We start from the raw sequence: 13,730 nt of genomic DNA, 5'->3' as shown, positions 1-13,730 counted from the left end.
ACGGAGAAGGGTATCTATATAAACGCCGCCCTACACAGAGCCTAGGAAACTCGTGTTATAAGCGAGTGGTGTCATCGTACACTCCTTAATACCACCCGGACTCTGTGACGATCATGAGAAATGTTCAAACTCGCCTCCGGCTGACCTTCGGGAACTGCAACGGCAATCGCAATTTTGCAATCCGTGATGCTTTTGCAGCCTCCTTGGTGATCTTCATCTTAGCCCTCTCAGATTCGCTCGGCGCCCTGACCACACAGCCCAATTCCTGATAGTACTTCGCAAGAACAGCAGTGTCCATTTTCAGATCATTCTTGAGATCCGTAATATGCGTGCTCCAATTGTCCACAAACAGACTCAACGCGCAAATGTGCGTGTAGAGCTTGTCAAGCTGAAACTTACCCAGCTCGTTTCCGGAATCATTCGTGAAACGACGGCGCACAGAGTCCACCAAAGACATGGGATAGTCAGAGAATTTCTCCTTGAGCTTGTCCTTGGGTGGTACTTTCTTCACTCGACCGCCGCTGAGGGCTTCGTGGAAAATGAGCAGGAGATTGAGGTAGCGCAAAGCCTTCAATCGATCACTGTCATGGGCTTTTCCAATTGCAGCAACGCGATAGGCGGGGAAGGAATGAACAAACTCGATCTTTTTCTCTTCTTCTTCGCTGATGGTAGCCTCTTGCCATTCCTTTATGTTCACTAGTTTCGCTTCATGTGGAGGGAGAAGCGTCGCAAGAGGGTAGACATCTTCGACATTTGCAGCGTCAAGATTGGGCGGGGGTATTGGCTTCGCGGCAAGCAATGCTCGTTCTTGATCTTGCCTAGAGGCTTGATCGGCCGTTGCTGTGCCCACCGATTCGAGGATCGCAGTCTGCGTCGCTGTGATGGCGCCCTTTCCTTTGGAATCTTTGGTGATTGCGTTTTCGGTCTTGCTGGCGATTGCCTTTTTAGCCTTCTTTGTTCCAAATTCTCGTCCAAGCTCTTCCCTTTGCTTTGCACCAGTCATACCACGGGCCGCGGCTTCCACCTCTTGCTCTTCTGCTCGGACACTTCCGCGAAGATTCAAATAATTGGCGGGCACAATCTGCAGCGTTTCCGCCTGTGGATTGAAAACAGCAATGTAGTGCGATAAGCCAGAGTCGAGCGTGTTCGGCAGAGCGGTGTAGTCGAGACGTGGATGTTGGGACGAATGTAGAACAACATTGGATTCGTTTTTGGAGTCGCAGTACGCTTTAAAGGCAATGTTTGAAGGTGCCAAACCGGGTGCAGATGCTATTATTGGTCGTAGTCCGCGTTCGTGGATGACATTTGTGACTTTCACATTTCCTGCAGCGGCATGATGATCAATGGCCACTTTCTTGTTGGGAGTAGCAGTGGTGCCATTTGATTGACGCTTTCGCTTCTTTTGAAATTCTTCGGCCATTGTGAAGACTACGGTGGGATTGATGGTTATTAAAGCTCAGCGCTTTGCAATGCACCTGCATGTTCAAGAATTTTTTAACATCGAACCCTCAGGGCTACCTACGATGCGGTGACGAGTTGCGCGGGCATTGCCGTCGTTGGCCCGTGCGAGCTTCGTTCCTGGAATGCCTGAATTCCCCTTGAATCCTCCACCACAGGCGAGAGTGAAACCTCGAAAAGTCGCGTGTCGCGCTACTTTCCCAAACTGTATTACCGTAGCATGGCCAATTTGGCCCACGTCATCGGCGGGCGGGACTGTCAGCTCATTCCGCCTTGCACATGCAAATTATTCCAAGATTATACTGAAATCCAGTTCTGCGTGCTGATGCCTGCCGTCGTCACTCATTCGCTCCGGCCGACAACACGAGCATCCCCAACTTGTTCAGCGCATGCAGCTCCTCCGTTTTCACAACAACTCGCTTGCTATCCGAAAATCTCATCACTACACCATCTCCGTCACGACGCCATTTTCTCATCTACCGCAGTTGTCATTTGTCAATTCTTGTCTCGAGCTTGTCTGATCTAAAAGATCGTTGGTCGGGTTCATCGCTGCCGAAAATGCCGTCAGCTACCGTGTCAACACAGTCACAGCCTGAGCAGAAGTTCAACGGCGGCGCCTCGGGAGAGGCTCCTAGTGCAAACAGCATCGGCGAACAGGTTCAAGGTTACGCCAATCGCGCGCGCGACACTGCTGGGCATTTGAGCAACCAGGCCGCCGAAACAGGCCGCAACGTGCTCGATCGGGTTTCTACACCTGAACAGCGCGAGGCTCTCGTCAACAAAGCACGGAATTTCATCAATGCTCATCCCAAGGTGTCTGCCTTGCTCGGCTTGAACCTGGTTTTCACAGGCATTCCGCTGCTGTTGTTCATTCTCTTCAGCATCACAACCTTGGTTACCAGCGTGGTCGTGGCTCTCGTTGTTGCTCTGTCCATCGCTATCACTTTCACACTGTTTTCGATCGGTGTCGCTCTCCTGGTCCTCCTTCCGGTCATCTTCTTCACCACCGCCAGCGCTTGTATTTTATTCTTCTGGGGCTTGGCGGGCTATTTCGTATTGCGCTGGGCTACCTCAGAGAAGAGCATGGAGGACGGACAAGGAGGTCGGACAATCGGCGAAAGGATCAACAACCTCACTGGTGGAAGACTCGACCAATTTGTGGGTCGAGCACAGGACGCGAAAAGGGAGATCGAAGGACAAAATCGAAAAATCCGCGTCAACTAACGGTCATCGCAACCAGACAGAGCCCAAAGTCAAGGTCGAAGAGGCTGCTAAGAATACGTTCGGTGCCGACAATGTGGATGACACACTCAATGGACGGGTGCCACGCTCTGTAGTGGAGACCACGGAGCAAGTGAAGAAGAACGTGGGCAGAAAGTGAATCTGTTCGCAGAGGCGATGTGACTGAGGCTGAAAGATGTGACGGCGTTGCGGGCTGTTATGACTACAACTGCTCAACTCTCTGTATTAATGAGCAGATTTGTAAAATGCCAAATTTACTCCGCTGCATGGTCCTGCACAACGTCAGTCCGCGGCTCAGCCGTCCTAGCAAGCATGGCATTCATCATGCTGGAAACCTTCGACAACGTGTGGCCCATGGCGCGCAAGCTCGAGATCGTGCCTTGTTTCTGACAAGCTTGACGATCGTCAACTCAACACAAGCGCATGCCGTGAGACGGAATGAGAACGTTGATATGTTGACGTGAGGTAGAATACTAGGAGAAACCACGTTGAGTGATTCCAGTCTTACGTTTTCGGTGGTGGTAGGGACACATTACTGCATGTGTATAGTAGTGGCCCTCAAGAAATGCTGGAATCAACATGTCTTGTTCAGAAGTTCCTGGTGCTTGATGGAACACAATCACGCCGATATCCACCTCCTCATGGACATCGATGCAAGACGTATCTCCTATGTTGAGATATTAATCGTCGGCAGCTGAAAACGGGCGTCAGTGCTACGAATCCCCAAAGTAAGGCGAGGTGTGTAGCTGAGGCAAAGCACCAAGACAGAACAATAAGTTTTCGGTTCGCTATATTGATATCTGCCAGTGAAGTTCTCAGGTTTCGGGACAGCCGCATCACATGATTCAATCGTGCACGGTATCTCAGTTGTGGAGTCGAATACAGATCTCACGTCTCATGATCGCCAGACACCATTTCACTACACTGTGGGTCGACAAATGCCTATAGATACTGGAAAACATGGCGTGGCAAAGCCGAAGCGATTCCGTACTCAATACTGTGTCTGGTATCCAGACTTCACACAGACAGGCATAATGTACGTGTTCTGGCCTCGTGACACAGGAGCTATGCGTCCACTGTCCATGGTTGGAACAGCCGTTTGCGATCTGCAACGAATTTAGAGTTCGAATCCCAACACAACATCGATTGGCTTCGAGGGGCCCAACCCAGCAGTCTGGTGACTGTGACACCACCCTTCGTTTAGATCTCGTGTGGCAAGGGACAATCGGCCGGGATGCATCGAAGACCCACTCTTGATGGAGCCGCAAGATTCTGGACTGTGGAGTAACTGAACGGGATTTTCTCGCCATCCATCTACGCAAAGCAAAGCAAGCACCAAGTGGCGATAATCCTTGATAATTGGTGATGGCAAGAACATCAGCAAACAATTCAGTCAGTATTTCTTTGGACAACTGACCTTACCCCACTGTATTGCCAGTCGCCCAGGGCATTGAAGCTCCCCTCGCAACGCAGTTCGACTGAATGTCCAATAGTTGCAACCATTAAGAGTCTCTTCACGAGCAGTCGAGAAATCCCGTAAGCAAGCAGAGTCGGCTTTTGGCGTTCAACAGTTCGGCGTGGCGTAAGCAAAGATGCGGCACTTACAAGATCACACCAGCATTGATGCGTTGACAGGACCCTACATCTGCACCATGAACAACCCGTAGAGGATTCAAAGCTGCTGACAGGGAGATAGCGGTAGTTTGACGCGCGATGTAGATCTACGATGTAGTCTTTCATGGAATACACACAAAGAAAGACTCATAATGATGCCGCGGGCGATGTGGCGATAGCGGAACCCACCGCAACAACACTACACATTCGGATCTGCGCCAACTGGGGCACATGGCTGGAAGTCGTCTGTCCATCACTCGGGATCTTCCATGCGTATGTCAGAAACTTCGTAAATCGCCAATGGGGTAGGGGAGACCCGCAGTTGAGCAATTATTGAAAATTCTCGCGGACCGTTGATGCAGATCTCCTGCGAGGTTGCTCCAACATGCACATCCAACTTACTACGTCAGGAAGGCACATGGCCTTCTTAGAACTGCGTCTCGGTGACTACGAAGTGAGGGGATTCCATACGCTCAGGTATCTGCACCTTTCAGATACCGTCGCCCTGGTGATGATAAATGCATCTCGCTTGATTGCATAGCTCGTGTCACGAGCCTCCATTAAACAACGCGCAACACGCTTCTCACTGAAAACTGGCGAGAGTTTTGGGCAATATGGCATCATGTTTTAATCGACGATGGAACTACTCTCGTGCATTGATCGATACTATGTACTTTATCGATGATCAAAAACCTGGCGACGCAGTGAGCCAGTTCTAGATTCTGAAGATATGTATGTGCCCTAGAAGTGGCTGTATGCCATAAAGACGCGTTCGAGAAAGTCGATTGAAACCCGGCACTGACGTTCCGATGCACCCGCTAGCGCGCCCATTGGGAGCTAGCGAATCTGAGAAGGGCGTAAGCCATTTCCATGCCTAATTTGATTCGTTGGCAGACAAGCACACGACTGAGAGGATTTCGGCGACGTGATCTTCAGAGTGTGACATGGATCGTTCAACGCCTTGCGCGATCTTGCCCAACGGTCCCGTAACAGCAGTTTGTTATGCCGAATTACGTTACATGTCCCCACAATAGGCTTAAAAGCGTTGCTAGCATGCCACATATCGAAATGTATTAGAAAGTCCTTCAGGCTGAAGAGCATTTCCTCAGATGCATAGCATCGTCACAACAAAATCTGGACCTATCGTGAGAGAGGTGAAAGTCACACCAGGGCCAAGGATTATGGCGTGATGAGCCAGAAGTGTCTACTATGTGCATGTATGGGAAACGGGGATCGGCAAGCGAAAAGGACAGCAGACTCCGCTCCAATACCTCCCAAGCTGCCTCACTACCTTGAGCCTCTACATCACACACGAGACCGTGTCCGACTTAGTCCGGAAAATGTGCGCTAGCGATGTAACCATGTACTGCAAAAGCCGCCGCAATCGCTGAGTTTTGTCTGGCCGAGGTAAGGGCTACGTCAACCCGCCGTTTGCTGTCGGCGCGGGCAGTGTCGATCACTGCCGAAATCATGCAGCTTACTTATTTGCTCAAACCTCGTATACTTGGCCGTCAAATCCGTTTCAAATTGTAGAGAGAGGACAGATTTCAGGTGATTAAATCTTGTCAAAAATGTGCAGTGGAGAGCTGCCGTGTTCCCTGTTTCGGCCACTTCTGACAGGAACACGATCAGATTGAGGTGCACGCCTCTCAGCCTTTTCTCGGATTCTCAACCTATGCATAGTTGGAAAATGGCTAGCCAGATGTAGGCGGATTTCTGAGTAAGATACGTACATAAGGCCTCATCCTGTACCCTCTGAGCTTTAGAGTGATGTCGACATCCTTAGCGCCATAGCGTGCTCAATCCACAGCGCTAGTCCCATTGGGCATGATCCGCGCTGGAGACGTAAAACTACCTCATTGGGATTTAGTCCGCCGTTGGACCACGCGACGCCGCGCGTGTCATCCTCATATCAAAAACATCGATTGGGCCCAAAAAACATGGTGACATCACGTCCCTCACGGCACATCGGCACTGATCGACAAAACGTGGAGAAGCCGTGTTCTTCTTGGAAAGCTTTTTCAGCGCGTCAGACTTGCCGCCTTTTCGTGTCTAGCCCTGTGAACATGGGAAGAAACTGAGCATCCTCAATGCTTCAGTGCCTCAGAGGCGTCGCTCTCCAAACATGCTCATTGAAACTTCTCTAGCCGCCAATGATCAAGTTTGTGAGCAAGTTCCACATTAGTGGCAGAAGCTTTCGCAACCAATCGTAAAGCCCGCAGCGAAGAGGCGCTCATGATCCAAAGCTTCACGGAATTCTATCTTTCCGAAATCCTCGATCGATATAGTTAGTGTGCTCGAGCAGGACTTACTGGACTCGCACTATGAGTGCGTCGAGGCACTCCAACCTTAGACCATGCAGCTTTTAAGCCATACTCCTGCGCCTACCAATGGGGGTCTTACCAAAGCTCACACGCTGAGTGGTTGTCCCCGGTGACGAGCAGCAATACTTTGGCAAGACGCTACGCAAGTGGCGCAGGCAATCGCACCTAGAGCGAACATAGTTTTGCAGAGTCGTGCTGATCGCTGGTACATTCGTCTGTGGTCTACCGCCATCATTCTCAAGCACTAGAGATCGCCTACCACGAAATGTTCCCTGTGATCGACATCCTGCAACCGCCACAGTGGCATTCAAGGTTTGCAACTTTGTTGACTACGGCTTCCACCAACGCAGAACTACAGTATTGCGTGACCCGAGATGACAAGACGACATAGGGGACATATCCACAAGATTTTCAATTTCAATTGAGGTCGAAAGATATATAACCAGGCTTCCAATCGGTACTTCGACAATTTTTATTCCATCACATCCTACAATCCCATCAATACTCAACGCAAGATGAAGTACTCTTTCGGCCTCGCCGCCCTTGCCCTTAAGGCTGCTGCCTTCCCTGCCGTTCTCGAGGCCGTCCAGCAGGACAGCGGATTGGAGAAGCGCGTTGGCTTGCCTTCCCTTCAGGCTGCCCGCGACCTCAGTGCCGCCCGTACCAACTGCGGTCCTCTTCCTTGCGTCGGCTGGGACCCCAAGAATCAGTACGTCTCGACCCACGGCGACCACGCCTACCGTGCGCCCGCCAAGGATGAGATCCGTGGTATGTATTCTTCCCCTGCAACTCTGATGGATGAGCCCGATGTTGATTCCAAGAAGGTCCCTGCCCCGGTTTGAACGCTGCCGCCAACCACGGCTACCTCAGCCGCAGCGGTGTCACCACCATTGAGGAAACCATCGTTGGTCTGGGTGCTGCCTTCGGTCTTGGCCCCGCTGCTTGCGCCGTCCTTGCTGCCTACGCTGTCATCTTTGACGGTGACCCAGTCCTCGGCACCTGGTCCATCGGTGGTCCCCCATCCACCGACGCTCTCACCAAGGGCATTCTCGGCCAGGCCCGTGGTCTCTCCTACTCCCACAACGTAAGCACATTCATTATGATATTCGTTGTGCAATTACCTGACTGCTTTCTCAGAACTACGAGGGTGATGCTTCCATCGCTCGTAACGATGCCTACCTCAACAACGGTGACGCCCACAGCTTGAATGTCACTCGTTTCGCCTCTGCGTATGCTGCGCACGACAACGACGGCAACTACAACCTTGACTTGTTCGCTCAGAACTTCGCCGAGAAGGTCCAGGAGTCCATCGCCACCAACCCGCTTTACTTCTCTGCTCCTTTCGCCACCTTTGTCGTCTCCCCGGCCGCCTTCAACTTCGTCATCAACTTGATGAGCAACCACTCTCAGGAGCACCAGAGCGGTTACCTCGACGGAGAGACCTTTAAGACCTTCTTCGCTGTTGAGGGCGAGTACCCCAACTTCAAGTGGCTGCCCGGCCAGGAGCGCATCCCTGAGAACTGGTACCGTCGCCCGTCTTACACCCCCTACGAGCTCAAGGACATTGGTGGTGACGTTGCCATCCAATACCTTGCCTACCCCGACAGTGCTCGTATCGGCGGTAACCTCAACGGTGTCAACACCTTCGCTGGTGTTGACCTCGGTGACCTCACCGGTGGTGTCTTCAACACCACTCACCTCCTCGACCCCAAGGGTGTTAACACTGCCTGCTTCATCGCTGGTCTCACCTTGGCCCTTGTCCCCCACACCTTGGACGTTGTTGTCTCCGAGTTGAGCGCCATCACCAACATCCTCAACAAGTTCGTCCAGCCCGTTCTTGGTGACCTCTCCTGCGCCACCATCAACAAGTACGACCAGACTGCCTTCAACAAGTTCGCCGGTTACCACTACAGCCCCTCTGGCCCTGCCACCAACTACTAGATGTAGTCATGAACTGAAGGAAACATGGGAATATGGTTACGGAAAACGGATAATGGGAAATGAACATAGAGGCGTTGTCCTTGGGCAATCGCCATTAGATTAAAAAGTCAATAGTTCTTGGAATGCTACGATTTAGTTCCAATCGAGGGTGCGCGTTCTTCTTTACTTTCACCTGTTGTAGTGTTTGTGAGTAAGAGGCTTCCACACTGGGATAATACTAATTCCGATTTCCAGCAACTAAAATGTTACAATCCATTACCGCAAGCATTTAAATCCTCGATCTTTGAGCAAAATTCCCAACTTCAACCGCTCACATAAGCTTAACAACACAGTTTGGCTTACTACGATTCTTCATCGGTTCCGTAAATTTTTCTATCATTGAGATTGGTCTGAGATGCTGAATGCAGCTCGTCAATGCATAACAAGAACCTGATAGATACGGAGCAAGAAATGAAAATCTGTTTGCTTCAAACGGCGCCCATGTCAGTTAATTCTTGTTCGCCCGAGAGCAGGGATATGGATGGCGAAGCCCGGCAGGAACATAGAGAAAATGTTCACTTTTGGCTGAAAACATTCATCTTGCTTCTTATGAGTATGTCCCGGACAGGACGATTCTATAGATACGGTCTACGAGTATACAGTCACATGCATGGGAAAATAACATGTCTTCCATACCAGACATACAAAAGAAACATGTCTTTTCGTAGATTATGTGTACATGGCCGATGAAAAAGTAGGTAGCCTGATGACAGTAAGACCGAGCACGGGCTAATCATTTCGCGCGCTCCTTCGAAGCGTCGCAATTTCAACAAGAAGAAAGATGTTGGAACCACTTGCACGTTGGAAATGAAAATATAGCCAACTATATTTTCAATCACAAGCATATTTGATTGTAGAGCATATGCGCAAGGCGATCAATGTTGGGATTTGGGGGGGAGGAGTCAGTCAGATAAAGGATTACGCGACCCGCATACGGTATGTCAGATGGCATTTCACTTGTGATAAGGTCAACATTCCCAGCACGCTACAGCGTGACATGTGAAAGAACCTTGGAAGCATCAAGTCCGATCGCAGTCTTCGACCTTCCTTTCTACCAAGCCAAAGTTCAATACTATTACTGTGATCACCACAACACCTCGCCATTCACCTCACCAAATCAAGTTGTTACAGATCGGCTCGCCTAGCATGGTCATCTGGAACGACTCTCCTGATCGTCAGCTCTTGATGACGATGATTCATCTGACGCCCGAAGAGAAATCTGGCAAACAGTGGGAAGTCGTGGCCAAACGCATGGGCGAAGGCTTCACCGCTGAGGCCACACGGTAAGCTGAACTAATAGCCGTGACCCAATTGTCACGAAGATCTCAACGCTCTTTCTTCGTGGACTAGACCTGAATTGCTCTGTCGTGACCTCTGACACACGCAACCTTCGCAGTCAACACTACCAGAAGCTCCGCCTTGAGTACACCAATGCCAATGGCGAACAGAATGATTCAACTCGGGGCGCGTCCAAAGCCAAAGCTGGTAAAGCTGGTAACAAGGCCGAACAGTCAGACGAGGCCAGCCCAGCCAAGACCACACCTCGCAAGCGTACCAAAAAGGTTGACTCCGAGATCAAAGTGGAGAAGGGAGGCAGTGGCGATGGTGACCACGAGCTCCCTTCGGCTAGTCCCAAGAAGAAGGTCAAGAGTGAGCATTGAAAACGGCATACCCATGAACAGTACGATTTGATTGGACACTCGGGTTTACAAATTTGAGAGACAATCGGGCTTGGATCGACGGATGAGTGTTGCTACGATTCAGGACATTTTACGTCGACAAGTCGAGGTATGAGCTGCATCGGAAAGCACCAGATCATAGCTTGAGAAAAATGACACTTTTCTTGACCACATCAATCTGATCTAAGCGTCCTCGAGTATATGAAACATCATCTCGCTTGTTTTCCCGAGCCTTTTGTTTTGGAGCCCGAAGTGCACAACTCTATGACAATGGCAATCGCAAGCATCGATTGGTGATCTGGCGGAGCAATTGGACTGGATGTAGGTGACGCAACTTGTCTTGACTACGTCACAGCTGCAGCCGACATAGGAAGCGTTGCGCGTATAGGCATTCTAGGCAACCTTGGAATGCAGCGATGGTTTGGGCGAATGACATCGCCTGCAATTGCACCTGGGCAGCTTGAAGAAGTGAATGCGCGGCGCGTGTCGCGTGCGCAGGCCAGAAATATCTTTAGTGCTGGCGTCGTCGCTTTTCGGCGGCTGCCTGGCTGGTCCAGGGTTGGCTTGACACGCGAATCTTTCGCGACTTGATCGACGTCATCTGAAGACAGACCACCACTGGATACCTCGCATGGCCGAGCATGCAGCTTGGAGTACACAAAACGAAAGCGAAAAGAAATTCATACGGATTGTGGAGCGCGGATGAGGAGCGCCTGAATATAGCTCTGGAATACAGAATTTTTCCCTACAGAAAATCATGACGAAATCGCAACAGAATCAAGAATCCAACAGCGGCGAAACTGCCGACCTGGAAGACCTTCGTTCCCAATGGACCCATCTTTACCACGATTTCCTCCCATCAATGGCCAAGTCAAAGGATCCCGCGCAACCGCATTGGCCTGTTCAGCTGGACCACTGTTTCGCGCGAATCGTCCTAGATAATGTCATTGGAAAAGGTTCTCAACCATGGACCGACGTGCTGGGCAAGCCTGCTGTCAGGAACATGTCTTCGGGGCAACTACGTGAGGTCATTGCGCTGGCTGAGAAAATCGCTGATGGGAAGGTTGATTTGGTTGAGCTTGATGAGGCGAGTTTAAGCGCGAGAGGGAAGGCGTCGAAGACGAAGCGGAAACGTGGCGAGTCGGATGGAGAGAAAGGCGGCTCATATAAGAAGAGCCGGCCGAGTCAAGATGTACCGGTTGAGGATGGTGGGCAGGCTTCTCGAGAGGTCAAGTCTCAGGATTTTGCAGAAGCGAAGCATAAAGGTTCTTCCATCAAGCAGGAGCAGAGGCCGCAGCTTTCTGGTAGGAGAGCGAATGGCACAGTCTCGTCTTATTTCCAACCTGCATCCGCCTCGTCGACATCTGAGATGCCAGATCAGTCGAATGGCGGAACAACTCACGAGACCGAGCTTTCAGACCAGGACACGCCAATATCGCTCCCGTCATTCCTCTCTACACGATCCACCAGTCACGATACTCCAGCCGAGACATTTCTACCCAAGATAGCCGCCGACAAAACTCTGACCCCTTTCCGAAAACAGACGCTGTCCTTACTCTGCGGTGTCCCACGTGGGCGATGGACGACTTATGGAGCAATGAGCAATTACATCAACGACATTCGGCGCCACGAGCGTGAAGCTTCCACCACCAACGAAAAGACTGACGAAGATAGGAAGAGCGGCGACGACAAGAACCGGACGCGTCGAAACCCCACCAATCCCGCGGCCGTCGCACAGTCAGTCGCCAAGATGACTTGTGCACGAGCAGTGGGAAACGCAATGCGAAATAATCCTTTCGCGCCTGGCGTTCCTTGTCATCGAGTACTCGCGGGAGATGGGAGTTTGGGTGGTTTTGGAGGGGAATGGGGCGAGGAAGGGAAATTTGCCGGTGAGAAGAGAAGGTTATTGCGAGAGGAAGGGGTGCGGTTTGATGGAAAGGGACGTGCTACTGGAGAGCCTTGGAAAGGGTGGACGGAGGGCTTTGCGATGGTGTAGGATTAGAATTCATGTGGACAGGCAATAATTGTGTAACGTGCTTCGATCTTTGTGCGGATATATGCGACGTTGGGACGCGGGCCAGTAACGAGTGGCGTGTTCTGTGATTTCTTTCGCAAGCATCGTCATAAGTATCATGTCATCATCGTCATGGGTTTTCTCGTAGTACAATTGTGAAACGAAGAACATTGATGAGCCGCCGGTTCTGTATAATTCTACAGATCAATCGAGACATAGATGCTTGAGGGAAGGCGCGACATGCAGAGGTTGCACATGCAGGTCTTGATTCCACCATCACTCCGTCATGCGGGAGATGAGTTCGAGTGAACGCATCTGATCTCGATCTTGGAAAGAAGCGAATTTCGTCGCTTATCTCTGAAAGAATTCCGGATGGATTTAGACTAATGGCGGTCGAGGCGCAAGCTGAGCAAAGTCACGACGCAGGAATCTCCGGAGTAAGAACTCGAGTACCACACGATGCACAAATGAAGAATGATTGAGCGGAGAGTAGTGACCGACTGAACAAATCGCGGCGGTGACCAAATAACCGGGATGAGCCAGACATGCTTCATGCATGGATACTGAGTATGCAGTGCGGTTGCGGTTCGCTGAACTGGTACATGCATGCATGCCACCTGCATGCATGTCTGGCTTTGCATTTGTCAAGGGCTTGTGATACATCCGCGAGCAAGTATGCTATGGAATACCTATCTCAAGACCGCATTCTTCAATAATCGGGTTTGGCTCGATGAAAATGCCTTTGATTAGTGTGGTCTCGGAGCTTCGCGGGCTTTTCGTCTGCGAGCAAGGTGCATCCCGCCGCCTGGACGAACGTAGATGATGACGTGCATACAAGGCGAAGACGAATCTCCCGGCATCCCTACCGGGCTTAAGACCGTTCTGCGCAGGTCTTGATTTGCAAAGGTGATGAACAGGCGTTCCCGGGTGATGAGAGTACAGGACTTCCGCAGGCAGTCCTCGCGTGCACGATGCACTGGCGCATAATGGTCGCGTGAGTCGCTGAATCGGACATCAATCACACATGTTAAACAGAGCAAACGGGTGTCATTCGGTATAAAATACATATGATCACATTTAGAGCATGGCGGCTGGCGAGCGCCGAATGTGGGTGTGGCGGACCAACAGTAGAATATCCCGACAGCACCCGATTTGTCATTCCCGCCTGGAAGAGCACATGGGAGATCTTGATTGCTGAAATCAATCAGAGATGATGCAAGACGGGAGAAACGTCCCGAGGGAAACGTGCGACGTTATATCGCCATCTCAACGTGCAAAGCTGGCTAGGACCAGCAGTCGTTTGTATGTGTGCTGCTTGCTGGAGATAGGATGCGCTGCTCAAGTTCATGACCTCTCCATACCACGCTGCAACCGGGAGAACATGGGGAGTGTCGGCTTCTTGAGATAATGCTGCATTGT

The 13,730-nt window shown here is 51.0% G+C and overlaps 6 protein-coding genes across 6 annotated transcripts; 5 read left to right on the top strand and 1 right to left on the bottom strand.

Moving 5' to 3' along the window:
* Nucleotides 1-124: 124 nt before the first annotated feature.
* K489DRAFT_410124 (RNA polymerase I associated factor, A49-like protein) lies at nt 125-1,420 on the bottom strand (the record flags this gene model as incomplete). The annotated part of the gene is made up of 1 exon (XM_033607670.1): nt 125-1,420. The coding sequence occupies one exon, from the start codon at nt 1,418-1,420 to the stop codon at nt 125-127; it is 1,296 nt and encodes a 431-aa protein (XP_033460080.1).
* Nucleotides 1,421-2,016: 596 nt separating this feature from the next.
* K489DRAFT_370634 (uncharacterized protein) lies at nt 2,017-2,682 on the top strand (the record flags this gene model as incomplete). Its single annotated transcript, XM_033603159.1, has 1 exon — nt 2,017-2,682. One exon carries the CDS (start codon nt 2,017-2,019, stop codon nt 2,680-2,682), a length of 666 nt encoding a protein of 221 aa, XP_033460079.1.
* Nucleotides 2,683-7,461: 4,779 nt separating this feature from the next.
* On the top strand, nt 7,462-8,159 carry K489DRAFT_305190 (Cloroperoxidase; the record flags this gene model as incomplete). The annotated part of the gene is made up of 2 exons (XM_033600528.1): nt 7,462-7,722; nt 7,776-8,159. Coding segments are annotated over 2 exons (645 nt in total), but the record flags the coding sequence as incomplete, so codon positions are not given.
* Nucleotides 8,160-8,246: 87 nt separating this feature from the next.
* Nucleotides 8,247-8,540, top strand: K489DRAFT_301685 (uncharacterized protein; the record flags this gene model as incomplete). The annotated part of the gene is made up of 1 exon (XM_033600435.1): nt 8,247-8,540. A coding segment is annotated over one exon (294 nt), but the record flags the coding sequence as incomplete, so codon positions are not given.
* A 1,224-nt stretch (nt 8,541-9,764) lies between these two features.
* On the top strand, nt 9,765-10,279 carry K489DRAFT_410121 (uncharacterized protein; the record flags this gene model as incomplete). Its single annotated transcript, XM_033607669.1, has 2 exons — nt 9,765-9,901; nt 10,015-10,279. The coding sequence occupies 2 exons, from the start codon at nt 9,765-9,767 to the stop codon at nt 10,277-10,279; spliced, it is 402 nt and encodes a 133-aa protein (XP_033460076.1).
* Nucleotides 10,280-10,912: 633 nt separating this feature from the next.
* Nucleotides 10,913-12,454, top strand: K489DRAFT_380434 (uncharacterized protein). The gene has a single exon (XM_033604878.1). The coding sequence runs from the start codon at nt 11,055-11,057 to the stop codon at nt 12,291-12,293; it is 1,239 nt and encodes a 412-aa protein (XP_033460075.1). The 5' UTR covers nt 10,913-11,054; the 3' UTR covers nt 12,294-12,454.
* Nucleotides 12,455-13,730: the final 1,276 nt, after the last annotated feature.

Source organism: Dissoconium aciculare (assembly GCF_010015565.1).
Source record: "Dissoconium aciculare CBS 342.82 unplaced genomic scaffold K489scaffold_6, whole genome shotgun sequence".
Classification (NCBI taxonomy): domain Eukaryota; kingdom Fungi; phylum Ascomycota; class Dothideomycetes; order Mycosphaerellales; family Dissoconiaceae; genus Dissoconium; species Dissoconium aciculare.
This window is presented reverse-complemented; position numbering and strand designations above follow the sequence as displayed.

Bases quoted from the DNA above. Each gene is read 5' to 3' on its own strand.
- K489DRAFT_380434 (XM_033604878.1), top strand. From the start codon at position 11,055: ATGACGAAATCGCAACAGAATCAAGAATCCAACAGCGGCGAAACTGCC.